The 13945-nt window shown below is 36.2% G+C and overlaps 2 protein-coding genes across 2 annotated transcripts; one reads left to right on the top strand and one right to left on the bottom strand.

Moving 5' to 3' along the window:
• The first annotated feature begins 90 nt into the window (after nucleotides 1-90).
• LOC114244134 (uncharacterized) lies at nucleotides 91-12221 on the top strand. Its single transcript, XM_028175851.2, has 5 exons — nucleotides 91-614; nucleotides 9396-9951; nucleotides 10103-10618; nucleotides 10685-10899; nucleotides 11867-12221. The coding sequence occupies exons 1-5, from the start codon at nucleotides 225-227 to the stop codon at nucleotides 12089-12091; spliced, it is 1902 nt and encodes a 633-aa protein (XP_028031652.2). The 5' UTR covers nucleotides 91-224; the 3' UTR covers nucleotides 12092-12221.
• Nucleotides 1173-8479, bottom strand: Mf-cpa (molting fluid carboxypeptidase A). Its single transcript, XM_028175855.2, has 9 exons — nucleotides 8281-8479; nucleotides 6992-7240; nucleotides 6431-6622; nucleotides 5590-5723; nucleotides 4577-4737; nucleotides 3200-3325; nucleotides 2336-2432; nucleotides 1866-2012; nucleotides 1173-1541 (listed from the first exon to the last, which is right to left on the bottom strand). The coding sequence occupies exons 1-9, from the start codon at nucleotides 8372-8374 to the stop codon at nucleotides 1302-1304; spliced, it is 1440 nt and encodes a 479-aa protein (XP_028031656.2). The 5' UTR covers nucleotides 8375-8479; the 3' UTR covers nucleotides 1173-1301.
• Nucleotides 12222-13945: the final 1724 nt, after the last annotated feature.

Raw genomic sequence — 13945 nt, 5'->3', positions numbered from 1 at the left:
ATATCATAGTTTAAAAACTCAGAGCCAGGGCCAATCAGGCAATTATAGTAAAAATTAGAGTCCGTCCGTTGCTAAGCAACTGAAATTGGTTTGATAGTTTGATTGAAAATAGGACTTCAGGGAAGGTTAGCTTATTTTCTATTGCCAGTGAGTTTTATTTAACAGTGAGTAATAGTACGCTGATAAGATTGAGAAAATTGTAAATTAAGAGATATCAATTTACAATGGCGAAGAGTTTAATGGCACAAAATCAAGACCTACCATCGAACGATAATAGTTTGTCTACAAGAGAGTTTTTACATATCGAAAAGACTTGTGAAGCTTTTAAAGATAGTGACGAAGAAATTAAAATGATACTTAGTGAAATTAATAAGCTATCTGGTGGGAAAACGGAAGAAAAACTATTAGAAGGTGACGTGGACGACGTAGAGTTAATTTTAAAAAGAGCGGAAGATATAGCCTTGGAGACGGAAAATCTTCTGAAAAACAGCCCCGTTTCCGCTAAAATTCATAAACTAACACCGGAGAAAAGTGAACCGTCAACAATACCAGAAATACTGGTAACCAAACCAACTGAAAATAGTCAAGAAATAGAAAAACCATCACAAAATAAGGTAAATGTAGTTAGTAACCTAAACTTTGAAAATAAGTTAGGATTACTAGGTTAAGCTATCTATTAAAATAACACAATGCCTTATACCATTGTTCTGTAATGTCTGTGCAATAATTCCAAGAAAAGCAAATAAGCTAATTTAAACTAACAGTAATGCTAGTTCATGGCATACAGCCGTTCGATGCCAAATAAGATATCCCTTATATCTGAATATATAAAAAATAATTGCTGTTTGTTAGTCTCGCTAAAATTCCGATTTGGCTAATTTTGGTCTTGAATTATTTGTAGAAGTCCAGAGATGGTTTAAAATGTAGATAAATATAAAAATGCTCAGAATTAAATAAAAATTACAATTTTGTTTTTACTTTGATGTGTCCCCCGTCGCGTCCCTTTTGTTTGTTTTAAGTTTATTTTATACAAAAGTTTAGGTCTTTTATTTATCGATTGAGGCACTACGAAGTCTGCTGGGCCAGCTAGTTAAAAATAAAATAATTTCCATTTTTGTGTTCAGATTTATTACCATAGCGACAATTGAAGACAATTAAAAAAAACAAATACATTTGTGAAAGTAGAATTTATTAAGATATAATATAAATATGCACATAATTAATTAATTATAAAAATAAATGCATCAATCTTATGATTATATTCATAAATGCAGTACTATCTACTCAATGGCAATATTAAATTATTCCTTGATAACTTGGCTAGCAAGAACCCTCAAGCCAGCTAAATTTTCCTTAGCAACGGGTACAATGAACGATGTAGGTAGAACAAAACCATAACGTCCTGTGTCACTAAGTTCAATAGTGTAAGAGTATTTGATTCCTTGTGATTTCGCCCAGTCATCTGAGCCACCTGCTGCAGGGTAAAGGAGGCCACTAGATGAACCGACTTGATATTGAGAACCTCCGGTTTTTGAGATTGCCTGAAATGTAGTGTCATTATCCTAATGTATAATATCTGCTTCAATTAAAATAGCTTTGTGATTATCATGACTTATGATTGATGTTTAATGTTTAGTTAATAATATAAAAATAATATTGTAATGATGATAAAATTTGCAAGTAAAAAAGCCACCACCCACATATCTTCTATGCTATCATTTCAGGTCTTTTATGCTCTTAAAAACAGCTATCTAAATTTATTGTATATGGATTCTTATAAGTTTATTAAGTTAAGCCAGTCTATTAATTTTCTTACATTATTGATATATAATATTGATATACAATAATGTGATACTAGGACTTACCTCTGCCATCTTTTTCCCAAGATTATCTAAATCCTTGTAGTCTGGAGGCACTGCATTATCATAACCCCATGGATAAAGCATGTATTGACCATAGCTATGGTATGTAACATATGCAGAGAAGTTAGCCGCGCTTGATTTTATAAATTCCTGCAAATTTTGAAGTAGAATATTAAAAAAAGAACCTATTCTAAATCTCCTCATCACAGGTTATATGTTTTTATTGAACTTTTGGAATGCATTAGTTTCATTTATTTCTTTTGTAATTATTACCAAATAGCATATTTGGAGGAAATGAGAAAGGGAAGACTTTCGACCAAGTGGTGTTTTTTGCCCAATCAACTAAAGTCTAAATGTGGACCGGAACTTGTATATCTGCATATCTTGTATATCTTTAAAATGTTTTAGCACAATACAATTATATGTAAAATACCTTTTGTTCTATGATTGCTACTACTGTAGATTACACTTACAGATAAAGCTAATGTTTCTGGTTCTGAAAAGGCATTACTTCCACGATATATTTCACTGCACGGACTGTTTGATGCGCCTTTGCCGCCCCAATGATGTCTATAAAAAATCAAGATTAATGAAAAAAGAGACTAATTAATTACATAAGTGCTATAGTGTGTGCGAATTTAATGTTGTTTCGAATTCGAAGGAAGGCTGCCGTTAAAAAAATCTAGGAGTAAATTTAGGACTATATTTTAGACATTTGGTAAGGACAACCCCCGATCCGACTTGCCGTTTTTTTTGGTGTCATGTCATTTAAGTGATAGATTTAAGTGCGTTTAAAAGGGCCTATTGGAAAAAAATGTTCTATAACATACAAATGTATTACATATATAAAGTACTTAACTTTTATAAACACCTGTTATGTACTGAACTTTAAAAAAAGTCGTCGTGGCCTAAAGGATAAGACCTCCGGTGCATTCGTATCTAGCGATGCACCGGTGTTCGATTCCCGCTGGCGGGTACCAATTTTTCTGATGAAATACGTACTTAACTAACGTTCACGATTGACTTCCACGGTGAAGGAATAACATCGTGTAATAAAAATCAAACCCGCAAAATTATAATTTGCGTAATTACTGGTGGTAGGCTCTTGTGAGCCCGCACGGGTAGGTACCACCGCCCCGCCTATTTCTGCCGTGAAGCAATAATGCGTTTCGGTTTGAAGGGTGGGGTAGCCGTTGTAACTATACTGAGACCTTAGAAGCTATATCTCAAGGTGTGTGGCGCATTTACGTTGAAGATGTCTATGGGCTCCAGTAACCACTTAACACCAGGTGGGCTGTCAGCTAGTCCACACGTCTAAGCAATAAAAAAAAACCTACCCAAAGTTTCTGTTGAGATCAGTACCAGTGCAAGCACGGTAACCGGGCTTTCTATTCTTCCTCCAGAGACGATCCACGGTATGTGTATATTCGTATCCATCTGGATTCACGACCGGCATGAAATACCTATAGTGTTGTCTTGATTTTTAGCAGAATACGTTAACATTATCAAAACATAAATACTAATTGATATAAGTGGGTAAAGGAGCCATTTATTGTGAATTAATTTGAAATAATCTTTCAAAAGTCCAATTATAATGACATCTATCCCGCTGGATAAACAAGAACAAGCTTGCTTACTTCACAATGGAATAGGCACGACAGTGATGTCAAACTGTGTGTGTTCTAAAACGTTCTATCATCATTATTTACGACAGGAATTAATTAGTAAATGTGAGTAGAGGAATAGAAGATGAGGGGAATACTAATGAAGGAAGGAAGTAATGTAGGAACTTATAAGTGGCCCTAGAAGGCCGTGTTCGTATCATCTAAACGTTTATGTTCACAACATGACAGTTCATGTACGATTCTCTGGTATACAACTTTGGAGGCCTTATTTTGAAAATTATAAAATGCGTTGTTGAATTAACATAAGGCTTATTAAAAACCGGTATGGTATAACCGGTAAAGGTGTTCACCGGATAGTGGGCATTTGCGTTAGTTATATTTATGCGTACTGCGGACGCCGACCATCACTCAGTGCAGCCTTTCCCAAAGTGGGCGATAACGCCCCCTTATTCGCGCTGCGGGCCCAAAGGGGTAAGAGACCAAGAAAAAAATGGGGGTGTTGTGTAGAGGCTTGGGACGCGATTTGTAATTTCAGCTAAAGGAGAGGACTCTTAAACACCGACTGAGTTCTCGCTATAGTGGTCTTTAAATAGGTGAAAAAATGGGGGCGCTAAAAAATAATTTATCCTCAAAGTGGGCAGTAGACAGAATAAGTTTGGTAACCCTTGACTTAGTTACTGTAGGGCGCTTTGGAGACCCACAGGGGCACCACTATTCTCTTTATTTATGCCGTGAAACAGTCATCCAGTCATGTGAAACAGTCATTCATTCCGATTTGAAGGGCGGTGACAACAACATACAACAACATCTAGGCATTGGTTACCACAAGATAATATCTGTGCCATGAGCTCGATCATCCATCTACGGAATAAACTAATAGTTTTTCAGTTTACAGACGTTCACTACTGGACACACCCCCCAAGTCCCGGGACTACGACAACGACTCGAATCATTAAGAAAATTAATAGTATTTTACATAATTAAAAATATTTTTACGGTTTAATCTCTTATTATAATGTCTAAAAAAAGCGAGATTAAACCGTAAAAGTAATTTTAAATAAGACAATTAAGTACTAATTCTATTCTTACCAGTCGATGCCCTTAATATCGTCAGATTCCACATCGAAATACTCAGCAAACTGGTAGATAAAGTAAGTGACGGTTGCCGGACTTATCCATTCACGAGCGTGGATACCGCCGTCGATGAACACGGCTTTGTTGTCTGGTTTACCGTTTGATATGCGGAGTATCTGGTATAGAACGAAAAAGATCAACTCTATTCATTGATTAAAAGTTTGTTATAATATGAAACTGTATGCAGCTTGAGGATTTTTATCTTTTATTGCTTAGATGGGTGTACGAGCTCACAGCCCACCTTGTGTTAAGTGGTTACTGGAGCCCATATACATCTACAACGTAAAAGCGCCACCCACCTTGAGATATAATTTCTAAGGTCTCAAGTATAGTTACAACGGTTACCCCACCCTTCAAACCGAAACGCATTACTGCTTCACGGCAGAAATAGACAGCGTGGTTATTAAACTGTAGGCAGCCGCTTGACTCTGTCCCTGGCATTGCTGATGTCCATGAGCGACTGTAACCACTCACTTTCAGGTAGGCCGTATGCTAGTCTGCCTACAAGGGCAGTAAATTTTTTTTATAAAATATTAAGGACTCTTAATGTTCGTTTATAGGAAATGCTTAACTAAACAACACTCATTTATAGATGTCAACGAATTCCGTTTTAGTAGCCATTGATAATTAACTAAATAATGAAACAGTAGAGTTTATTTCCGATGTTAACTACATATCGACGCTTGAAAGGCAAACGTGAGTAAGCGACAATGCGTGAACTTTACAGTAGACTAATTTAAAGTTGAAATACCTGAAAACAAAATTTATTTTAACGAATCTAGCTGTAGTAGAATCTAGCTAGTAGCTGTAGGCTTGAAATGATTTTAATAAACCTAGAAATATATTTTTTTTGCGCATCGGAAATGGTTATTGCCTATTATTTATGTACAAAGCAGTTATTGTCGCTTAGTCACGTTTGCCTTTCAAGCGTCGATATTCAAGATGCATACAGGAAGGATCGAATTTACCTTAAGATCTCGACCTTCAAATGATTTTCCTATTGATTTCACACTGATGATAGAAGGATAGGTTTTTGCCAAGTAATCCATAAAGCCGTAAATATCTTCTAACCTGTGATACTGTTTCCATGTCATTCGGTGACCTGCAGTGATAAGTTACCAGTTACAATTGAAGACATGAGTGGATGAAGGGGCTAAGTACATTTTCTAAGATTTTTTAGTTTTTACATTGAATGAAGGTGTTATGTGCCTATAAACCACATTAGACCTTAAAACTCCGGGCTTAAAGGATATTTTTAGAAATTGCATGTGGTGAAAGACTTATGTACGAAGAAAAATTACAAGCAACAAGAGCTTGTTGCTCGTTTTCTCAAAATTAATAAAATTGTATCATATCCCCTTCATCCACTCATGTGTTCAATGAAAATTGCTGATCTGCAAAACTTTTGAGTCAGTCGTCGAGCTGAGTGTATCCAAATTAGACAGACAGTCAAATTGAAAAAAAAAAACAGTTATTCACAATAATGGTAACGCCGTGTTAGCATTCACAATCACACGCCATAATGTTAAAATCACGCTAACAGAACCAAAAGAGAATATTAGAACAGACGAAAACGTGCATTACAATCCAAATTTTGTGCCGATATTCAACAACGAACCCCAATTTGCATTCGGCCAATATTCCATTGGTATGTTCAGTGAATTGTAGCCCATATAAGCGCTAAATAAACCTAAACGTTGATTAGGTGCCCTGTAACGCCAAAAATTGTGAGCTCTCGCTGGAACAAAACGTAGCTCTTGGATTATTACCAGAGAACACTGTCCTTTCTTCTTAAATTATAGAACTTACCTCGTCTGTCTTGCAGTTCAATTTCGTCGTTATCGAGCGGCGGGTTTTCCTCATTGATCCTCTTTTGTAAATCTTCTATCACGACATTGTAGTCTATGCTCTCTCTTTTGAAGACACGTGTAATATTTTCTACGACATTCGGTTTGATAAGGATGTCGACAGAAGACTGATTCCCGCCCCATGTAGAAATCACTGTAATGTTAAATGTATTAAAGCTATTTATTTTATGACGCGACTAGCTGACCCGACAGACTTCGTAGTGCTCAATCGATAAATAAAAGACCGAAACTTTTGTATAAAATAAACATAAAACAAACAAAAGGAATCCGTCCGACGGGGGACACATAAAAGGGAAAACAAAATTGTTATTTTTATTTAATTCCGAGTATTTTCATATTTATCTGCCTTTTAAACCTTCTCTGGACTTCCACGAACAATTCAAGACCAAAATTAGCCAAATCGGTCCAGCCGTTCTCGAGTTTTAGCGAGACTAACGAACAGCAAAACATTTTTATATACCTATATATAGATTGAAGAGCTTTAAAAAAAAACCAATCTTACGGTTTCTTCGTCGAAGTCTTCCGATTACTTGACGAGCTCCAGATTTTGTAGTGGAAACTTGCCACACTTGTGAACCGGAGTAATCAATTTTTTTCGGCTCATGATCGCGTTCAATTGTTTTCGCTACTATTATTGCATCTTCAACAACTGCGGCTGGGGCCGGATCGTCAGTTGAGAAGTCCTCTGTCAGTGTCTGTTCTGTTTGGTCATCAGCTACCGGTTGTCTTACCGAATTGCGTTGTGGCCATTCTGAAAGGCAATTATACTGAATCGTGAGGGATGTCCTATAATCAAAATGTAATCATGCGGTTCGTGTATATTATTGTATATTTGCTTCACGACTAGGTATTATCGTGAATGATTACGTGTTATTATAGCGATTACCGCGAGGATAATCTTGATTACGAATTCAACACCTTTTGTTTTTACATGGATGTTTATTGTGCAGTCATAGAACAATAGTATACCGTAACACAATGGTCATAACGATTCAATCTACTCCTCATTTAAGTGTTGCGCTGTGACGAATTAAAAACGAAACTGAACAATAGCGGATATGTTCGTTTGTTTTTTTAGGATGCGAAGACGCGTAAAGAATTTTTAAATAGAAATTATAATTAAAATGTTCGTCCCGTGCTTCGTGTGACATGTTTAAATGACTTTCTCTGGCCGAGGTTCGTTTTCCACTCGCGCTTAGCCCGATCTTTGTGTAACGGTTCTAGCGGCGCATTCAATTTAATATTGAGGAGTTTCCGCTATATTAATATTATTGTACGCATTATAGATAAAGGCTGATATTTTGAGTTTTGAATACTAATTCACATTCCGTAACGCATCTAACAATAAGTTTATCAAGTCTAAAATAATAATAAAAAAAGTATAATTGTGTAAAATTAGAGAAAGTATCCATACACTAGAATGCGATAATTTAACGGTAAATGATACGACATAGAACCGAAAAACCGTCCTAAAACGATGTCATTAGCCCTTGATAAAAAAAAGAGTTTTATTATTGGTAAACTGCATGCGAATGTATATCATAAAACTTTTAAGGAATAATCTAAAGTTTTGAAGACCTTATGACAATGTGCTCTACAGACTTGATTTGGCTTTTAAATTTGTTGAATAAACAATTAAAAACAAAATGATAAAACAAAACCAATTTTATAAGACGACAGATTTAAAAAAAAAAAACTCTGGACCGTGTCATGTCTTCGATAAAATAACAAAAATTATTCAATTACGTTTACTTTATAAATATCGAAGAAAACGAATTTAGTTCGGCATACCTTCTCCCGGCTGTAGTTCATTGATCAGAGGTGAGCTGAGAACGACGGTTAGGGCCGCTAAAAACAACACGACCGTTTGCCTCTTGGATCCCATGGCTACTGAACGTAAAGTTCGGTTTTGACTGCAGAGCTGGTTCGGGGGGCTTCGACGAACCGCCGCCTCTCAGCCGCGTTTCAATGATGCGACCGGACACCTCGTTTTGCGCCTTTTAAGCTCTCTCAACTTATCTTTTTCACTTAAACGACTGCGCTATCTGCTGTCTCTTGAAGCCGTAGCTTACTGGTAGTGTTAAGACGATGATTTCAGGATCTGTCAATGAAATTAAACTCGGGCGACAAGATAAGTGTAAAGAATGAAAAATGAAACGTATGGCATGCACTTATTAATTGTGATGATATAGAAAATATTCAGGTTTTGATTATCATGTATTCAATGGTTTACATTTACTATGCTTGTTGGTGAACAAAATTACGAAGTCATTCTTTGAACCTATCGCCAAAAAATTGTCATCAACTTAAATTCATAACTAAGCAACATAGAAAATAAAATAATTATTGAGAAATCGCACTAGTAATAAGATCACGATATATCTTTTTAGTAGTGCGATACTATAAATTCAGTGAGCTTAGGAATGCATCGTAGTATCATAGGAAGTAATACAATAAGGAAGACCGGATGTTCCTGAATAGTTGAGTCAACTAAAATATACTCAATAAATAGTCCATTAAAAATTATCTTTGTCCAACAAAATCTGCGAAATGATATTAAAAGTATTTATGCTCCAAAGCTTCGGATATCGCAAATTAACTTCCGAATCGTTCCACTCGATTTTTATTTGTTTTGGAACCTGAATGATAACTTGTTCTCAAGTTGAGCGGGCGCCATGCCCGGTCATTGCCTCAAGTTGCAGTTATTTACCTCCGATGACAAACTTTGTTGACTGTAAATACGTTTTTAACGATTTATTTATCTAGCTTAACTCATTACGGTTGATAGCTTTTCTTGCATTCTGATAGTCGACCTCGATACTGTAAGTAGTGAGTGTCGAATTGACGTGGGATGTATTCAAGCTGCGTCATATATATTAAAATATATGTTAAAAATATGTTTCTAGGTCAACCAATATGCTAAACATAACGTTAAAGAAAACGTTGAATCTCGGCGTAAATCAAAATCCAGGCCGTTCTCAGCCGGTGTTATTGATTCCAAGAAAGACGCCGGTAAAGTCGCGAGATTCTCAAGTAATTCACCTAAGAAAGCGAATGTTTGTAAACATGAAAACTTGTTAGAAGAACTAAAAGATACAAATGAAAGGGCCAAGAGTCTTGAACTTACAAACGTACAGTTAACAGATGATAATAAATTACTTCGAAAGAAATTGGATAAAGTCAACGAAGAGAAACATGTAGCTGATTTAAAATTGATAGAATGCGAAAAATTCATTAGTAGACTTGGTAAAGAATATGAAAACAGAAATTCTCAATTGAAAACCTTACAGGAGAATGAAGGTAAAATAATGGCTGAATTGAATAAAGAAAGAAACGACAGGAAGAATTTGACTATACAGCGTGATAAAGACGCTATTGTTATACAAGATCTTCAAAGGCAAGTTAAAGAAATGGAATTAATTTTGAAACGGAAACATCCAGATTCGGTATCAGCTCTAATAGGTAAGTTTTTTCCCTTACCTATTCTCTGGTAGCCTAAGGGGCTATTTCAGCCATGCACAGACGGAAATAGGTAAATATGTAACTGATATTGATGACTATTCATGATAAGGAAATCCATTAGTGTATATATAGTGTATATGATATTTTACAGTTGCATCGAAATCGTCAACAGTTGAAGATAATAAAAAGAAATTGCTTGAAGAGCGTATATCCCGTTTAGAAATAGAGTTAAAAGATAAAGAGGATCATTTTCAGGGTATTTTAATGACACTTCAAGAAAAATTTGGAGACATGAAACAAAAGTATGAAAAACATATCATTGATGTCGAAAGACAACTCATGGATGAACGTCGAGTGAATAACGAAACAAGAAATCGATTAAATAAGACCAATCTTATTGATGTAGCCGTTCAAACGGGACCAAGAAATCAGCACACGATCGGTACGCAAACGCTACTAAAGCCTGATCGAACGTCGTCCGCAGTAAGCAGAGTATCACAAAATTCCACACTAATCTTGAATAGATTAAAAGAAGACAGTTATTTGGTGGCGACCATTAAAGGATTACAAGTCGAACTAACTGCCAAACAGCGTACTATTGGCAAAATAAATCGAGAGACGGAAGAGCTGAGAAAGAATCTGCGAACTCTGCAAAAGGAGAAAGAAGGTAAGTATTATTAGATCTTCGAAATTTCGATAAACGATTTTTAACTTACCGCTTTGTGCCTTTCAGTTTTACTCAATTTGAATCCACACAAAAAGGTGAGCGGTAAACAAGGAAAGTCTACCGAGAATATATTGGCACGTATGAACACAGAGATGGAAGCTGAATTAACTGAAGTCCGGAAGGAGAACGAAGTGCTCGTACAAGAGAAAAGCAGTCTTTTAGACTCTTTAAAGCGAACCAACGAAGACTTCATAGTTTTGAAAAAGAAAAGGATACAAGATGTAAGTTGATTTGGAAGCTAAGTGCTCCTCAATTGTTTTCTATCAAAAATAAAAATGTGTCTGTTTTTGTCTCCCATCGATCAGTGGTAGATACAGTCCGACGCTCAACGACCATGAATATTTCTGATATTGGTACTTTTTCTTATTTTATTTTTATTGCCTAGTTGGGTGGACGAGCTCACGGCCCACTTGATTTTAAGTGGTCACTGGAGCCCATAGACATCTACAGCATAAATGCCGCCACCCATCTTGAGATATATGAGTTCTAAGGTCTCAGTATAGTTACAACGGCTATAGGCAGGGTGGTGGTACCTACTCGTGCAAACTGACAAGACATCCTACACCAGTAACATAAGGTTCTGAAATGTAGGTATCTATCTGCACTAATAGTGTTTAGCTATCTCTAAGAAAGATGAAATTAGCCTTTCATCATTCACGAAGCAGCTACTCCTAAGTTATTAGGTCTCTTTTGAAGGTGCTCGGGTAGCTGTTAGCAAATCCCACTCCTCCTGACTGAGATCTTGCTCGCCCACCTGTTCTGGTGAAACTGGAAAGGCCTCAGGGCGGCTAGTAATTCCTCAATCATAAAAAAAATTAAATCAGCCTACATATTTCATACATCACAAAAAAAGACAATTATGAAATACAGATTCATTCGTGAGCGCTTAGTAATCATTAATCGTTACCGAAAGCCCTCCGATTTTAAGAATTAATGTATTATATTTCTGGAAAACCAGTTTCAATCGAGCATATTTTCGTTGTTCCTTCGTCGAAGGAATACTTTGTTAATAACATTATTATTTTTATTGTGACTTTTTTTTTTAAATCGTACTTATTAGGGTTCGCACCGGAGACGATTAAACATTAATTGTATGTATAACATGTTAGATGGTATTCGTTACAATTTTCGATTATTCCGTCACCACGAGAACTTGAATTATCGAGAGTTTCAATCTTTCTGCCCCAGCTTCACACGCTTCAACTCGCCCACGAGAAAGAGCTGATGCAAATGAACATGCAGATATATCCATTGCAAGAAGAGATAAAGTTATTGAATCGTACAATCGAAATACTCCAAGAACGAGTACAGAGCACCGAAGACAAGATGATTAAGTATCAAACTGCGAACAATGTTGTTGACTTGAACGGTGGCGGTGATAATCTATGCAGGAACACGAGAGAATCCCGCTAACTTAACACAGTACTGTTTTTTATTTAAATACTAGCTGACCCGGCAGACTTCGTAGTGCCTCAATCGATAGATATAAGACCTAACAAGGAATCCGCCCGACGAAGGACACATCAAAGGAAAAACAAAATTGTTATTTTCATTTAATTCCGATCATTTTCATATTTATCTAACCTTTTAAACCTTCTCTGGACTTCCACAAATAATTCAAGATCAAAATTAGCGAAATCAGTCCAGCCGTTCTCGAGTTTTAGCGAGACTAACGAACAGCAATACATTTTTATATATATAGATAGATGTATTCGTATACGGAAATAATTTGGTCTCTTTGTCTGAAGTTACAGATATAAGAATAATAATATTTATTTGTTCATTTTCTATGATTCGATGGTGATTCCAGTGAATCCGTACGGAAAGGTCCCCCACCCTCCTTTCTCGGTCATATTTTATGGTTTCCAGGAAAAGATTGTTCACACTACACAAACGAGTTTCCTAACTTCATCTGTTAAAGTGTACAACGACAGTCGACGTTGTGACTTCCACAAGATACGGTCGAGCTATGTCGTGTACTCACTAAAATAAAATGTAAATCGGCATATTGTTTCCGAAGAAACACTATACGTTACTTTTATAGCCGGTCTCGACATTTTCGAATTACAAAGTTTACGCAGGTGAAATAACCTCAGGCAAATCGTTTATGATTTTGTCTGCATCGACAAAAAAAAAACACGTGTTGCACTCGGAGACTGCCGCGATAAAGCTATTGCATAGCATTTTTATCAACTTACGCAATTATAATTAGACAATAATAATTTAATATTAAAACAATAAAAAAATAAGACCACGTTATATTTATAAACATTAACAAAAGCAAAACATTAACTGTCCCCTTCACACTTATAAGCTAGACCGGGCAAGAGAGAGATGGGCAGACCTTTCATGATGCGCATGCAGTGAGACGTCACGCCGCGCGCTTCTTCACAAACACTTCACAAGTGCAACGTGTGAATGTATTGAACGCGAGCTATATGGTAGGCGGAGTGGGGGTATTAGGTTTTCTTTTCGTTACGGAATTTCTTGATTCGGTCGCCGCGCTCAAATCCTGCGATAAAATCTATGCAATAGCTTAAAAAACGGATGCAGAAACATTCTGACTCTTGGTTCGACGTTGACGTCACGTCGCTGCAACATTGCTGATTGTTTTATACTGACAATATTATTATTCTGTTAGTTCGTCGACTTTTTTCTTACGTATGCTCATAGCCTTGAAAGGCTATATTAGCGTTACTCTAGCGTGGAAGTGAGCTCTCGGGGCTCAAGCCGGAGGTGTTGCTAACCTTGGCCCTAGCAAGAGCAGTGCTTCGCAGAGTCTACCACCGGATCGGAAACGCGACCCACTGAGAAGATCCGGCGAGAAACTCAGTGGGCTATCGTCATCCAATGAATATAGACCGTAGTAAGAACTGAGTAACGTAGATTATTTTAAATTACCTACTGTAGTTTAGGTATCTGTCGAAGTTAAATACGGAATAACTCAAATGGTTGTGGGATATTTTCTTAAATGTCCGCAAAAAGAAGCTAATTACATTTTTGCCTCGATTTTCGTAAATCTTATGTATACTATTTAAAAACCATTTAAAAGCTGAAATCAATACACTTAATTGAGTTTAACTTTAACAAAATAAGTTTTGGCTTTGATATTTTATGTTAATTTATTAGTATTGTAATATAATGAAAACAATAGATTAAGTATTAATATTACACTAAAGAATAACGTGGGACCATATTTGAAAGGTGCTTATTAGTTAGTATGTATGTACCTCTTTTCTTAGTATATTTATTAATTTAATTACTCTT

Source organism: Bombyx mandarina, chromosome 03 (assembly GCF_030267445.1).
Source record: "Bombyx mandarina strain Sakado chromosome 03, ASM3026744v2".
NCBI classification, from domain to species: domain Eukaryota; kingdom Metazoa; phylum Arthropoda; class Insecta; order Lepidoptera; family Bombycidae; genus Bombyx; species Bombyx mandarina.
This window is presented reverse-complemented; position numbering and strand designations above follow the sequence as displayed.

What these genes read in the sequence shown, in the direction of transcription:
- Mf-cpa (XM_028175855.2), bottom strand. Translation starts at nt 8,374, where the DNA reads ATGGGATCCAAGAGGCAAACGGTCGTGTTGTTTTTAGCGGCCCTAACC. An exon ending in TTGAAGGTCGAGATCTTAAG is followed by an intron (nt 4,738 to 5,589) that starts GTAAATTCGATC and finishes GTTCTATACCAG; the next exon opens with ATACTCCGCATATCAAACGG. An exon ending in GATATTAAGGGCATCGACTG is followed by an intron (nt 3,326 to 4,576) that starts GTAAGAATAGAA and finishes ACAACACTATAG; the next exon opens with GTATTTCATGCCGGTCGTGA.
- LOC114244134 (XM_028175851.2), top strand. Translation starts at nt 225, where the DNA reads ATGGCGAAGAGTTTAATGGCACAAAATCAAGACCTACCATCGAACGAT. An exon ending in AAAAACCATCACAAAATAAG is followed by an intron (nt 615 to 9,395) that starts GTAAATGTAGTT and finishes ATATGTTTCTAG; the next exon opens with GTCAACCAATATGCTAAACA. An exon ending in TTCGGTATCAGCTCTAATAG is followed by an intron (nt 9,952 to 10,102) that starts GTAAGTTTTTTC and finishes GATATTTTACAG; the next exon opens with TTGCATCGAAATCGTCAACA.